Below are 829 nucleotides of genomic sequence, written 5' to 3'. Positions count from 1 at the left end.
AAAAAAAAAAAAAAAAAAGAATCCTCAGGATTCTCATGGTAGCCATCAGCCTGGGGGCCTGCCGTGGCCAACCCTTCTGACTTTGTGCTTGATTTTACAAATGCTCTGCTGCCTCCTCCCTCCACCTTCCAGCCTCTAACTGATGTGTTTCAATCTCCCTTTTCTTACCCCACACCTTCCCCACAACAACAGGGTTGAGTTCCAGAACAAGTTCTATGTCGGGGATGGCTACAAGTTTTCTCCGTTCTCCTTTAAACACATCCTGGATGGCACAGCCGAGGAGTAGGGGAGGGCTGCACCTCCCGCGGCGGTCTCCATGCCAGTGAAAGAAGTTCAGTCTGTCTTTGGTATCAGCCCCTGCAAGGCGTTCAATGGGAAGCTTGTTCTTGGCTCACCTGAAGCATGAAGCTGTGTATTATTTGAATATCAACCTGTGGATTTGACACGACTTAAACATATCAGAGAAGAAGGACTTTGGCAAGTGATTTTTGTCTTCGTGTGGGGTATTAATTCTCAAATAATAAAATAATTGAGAAATGAGGGGAGAATGCTAAACAGATGTCTTATTGCAATATTTTAAATATTGTATTTGAGAAAATAAACATCTGAGTCATTCACTTTTTCCTTAAGATGTCTTTATTCGGCCGGACGCAGTGGCTCATGCCTGTAATCTTAGCACTTTGGGAGGCCAAGGTGGGTGGATCACCCAAGGTCAGGAGTTCAAGACCAGCCTGGGCAACATGGTGAAACCCCGGCTCTACTAAAAATACAAAAATTTGCTGGGCATGGTGGCAGGTGTCTGTAATCCCAGCTACTCGGGAGGCTGAGG

At 45.8% G+C, this 829-nt stretch overlaps 1 protein-coding gene across 1 annotated transcript in view; it reads left to right on the top strand.

The window, feature by feature from the left end:
- The window catches only part of ATP6V0A4 (ATPase, H+ transporting, lysosomal V0 subunit a4), an 87,519-nt gene extending 86,902 nt beyond the window's left edge, over nt 1-617 (top strand). Inside the window, exon 22 of the mRNA XM_011941556.1 lies at nt 193-617. Coding sequence (XP_011796946.1) covers nt 193-286 — 94 coding nt within the window. The 3' untranslated portion in view covers nt 287-617. The remainder of the gene's footprint in view (nt 1-192) is intronic.
- The last annotated feature ends 212 nt before the right edge of the window (nt 618-829 follow it).

The sequence above is a fragment of the Colobus angolensis genome, unplaced genomic scaffold (assembly GCF_000951035.1).
Source record: "Colobus angolensis palliatus isolate OR3802 unplaced genomic scaffold, Cang.pa_1.0 Scaffold2, whole genome shotgun sequence".
Classification (NCBI taxonomy): Eukaryota; Metazoa; Chordata; class Mammalia; order Primates; family Cercopithecidae; genus Colobus; species Colobus angolensis.
This window is presented reverse-complemented; position numbering and strand designations above follow the sequence as displayed.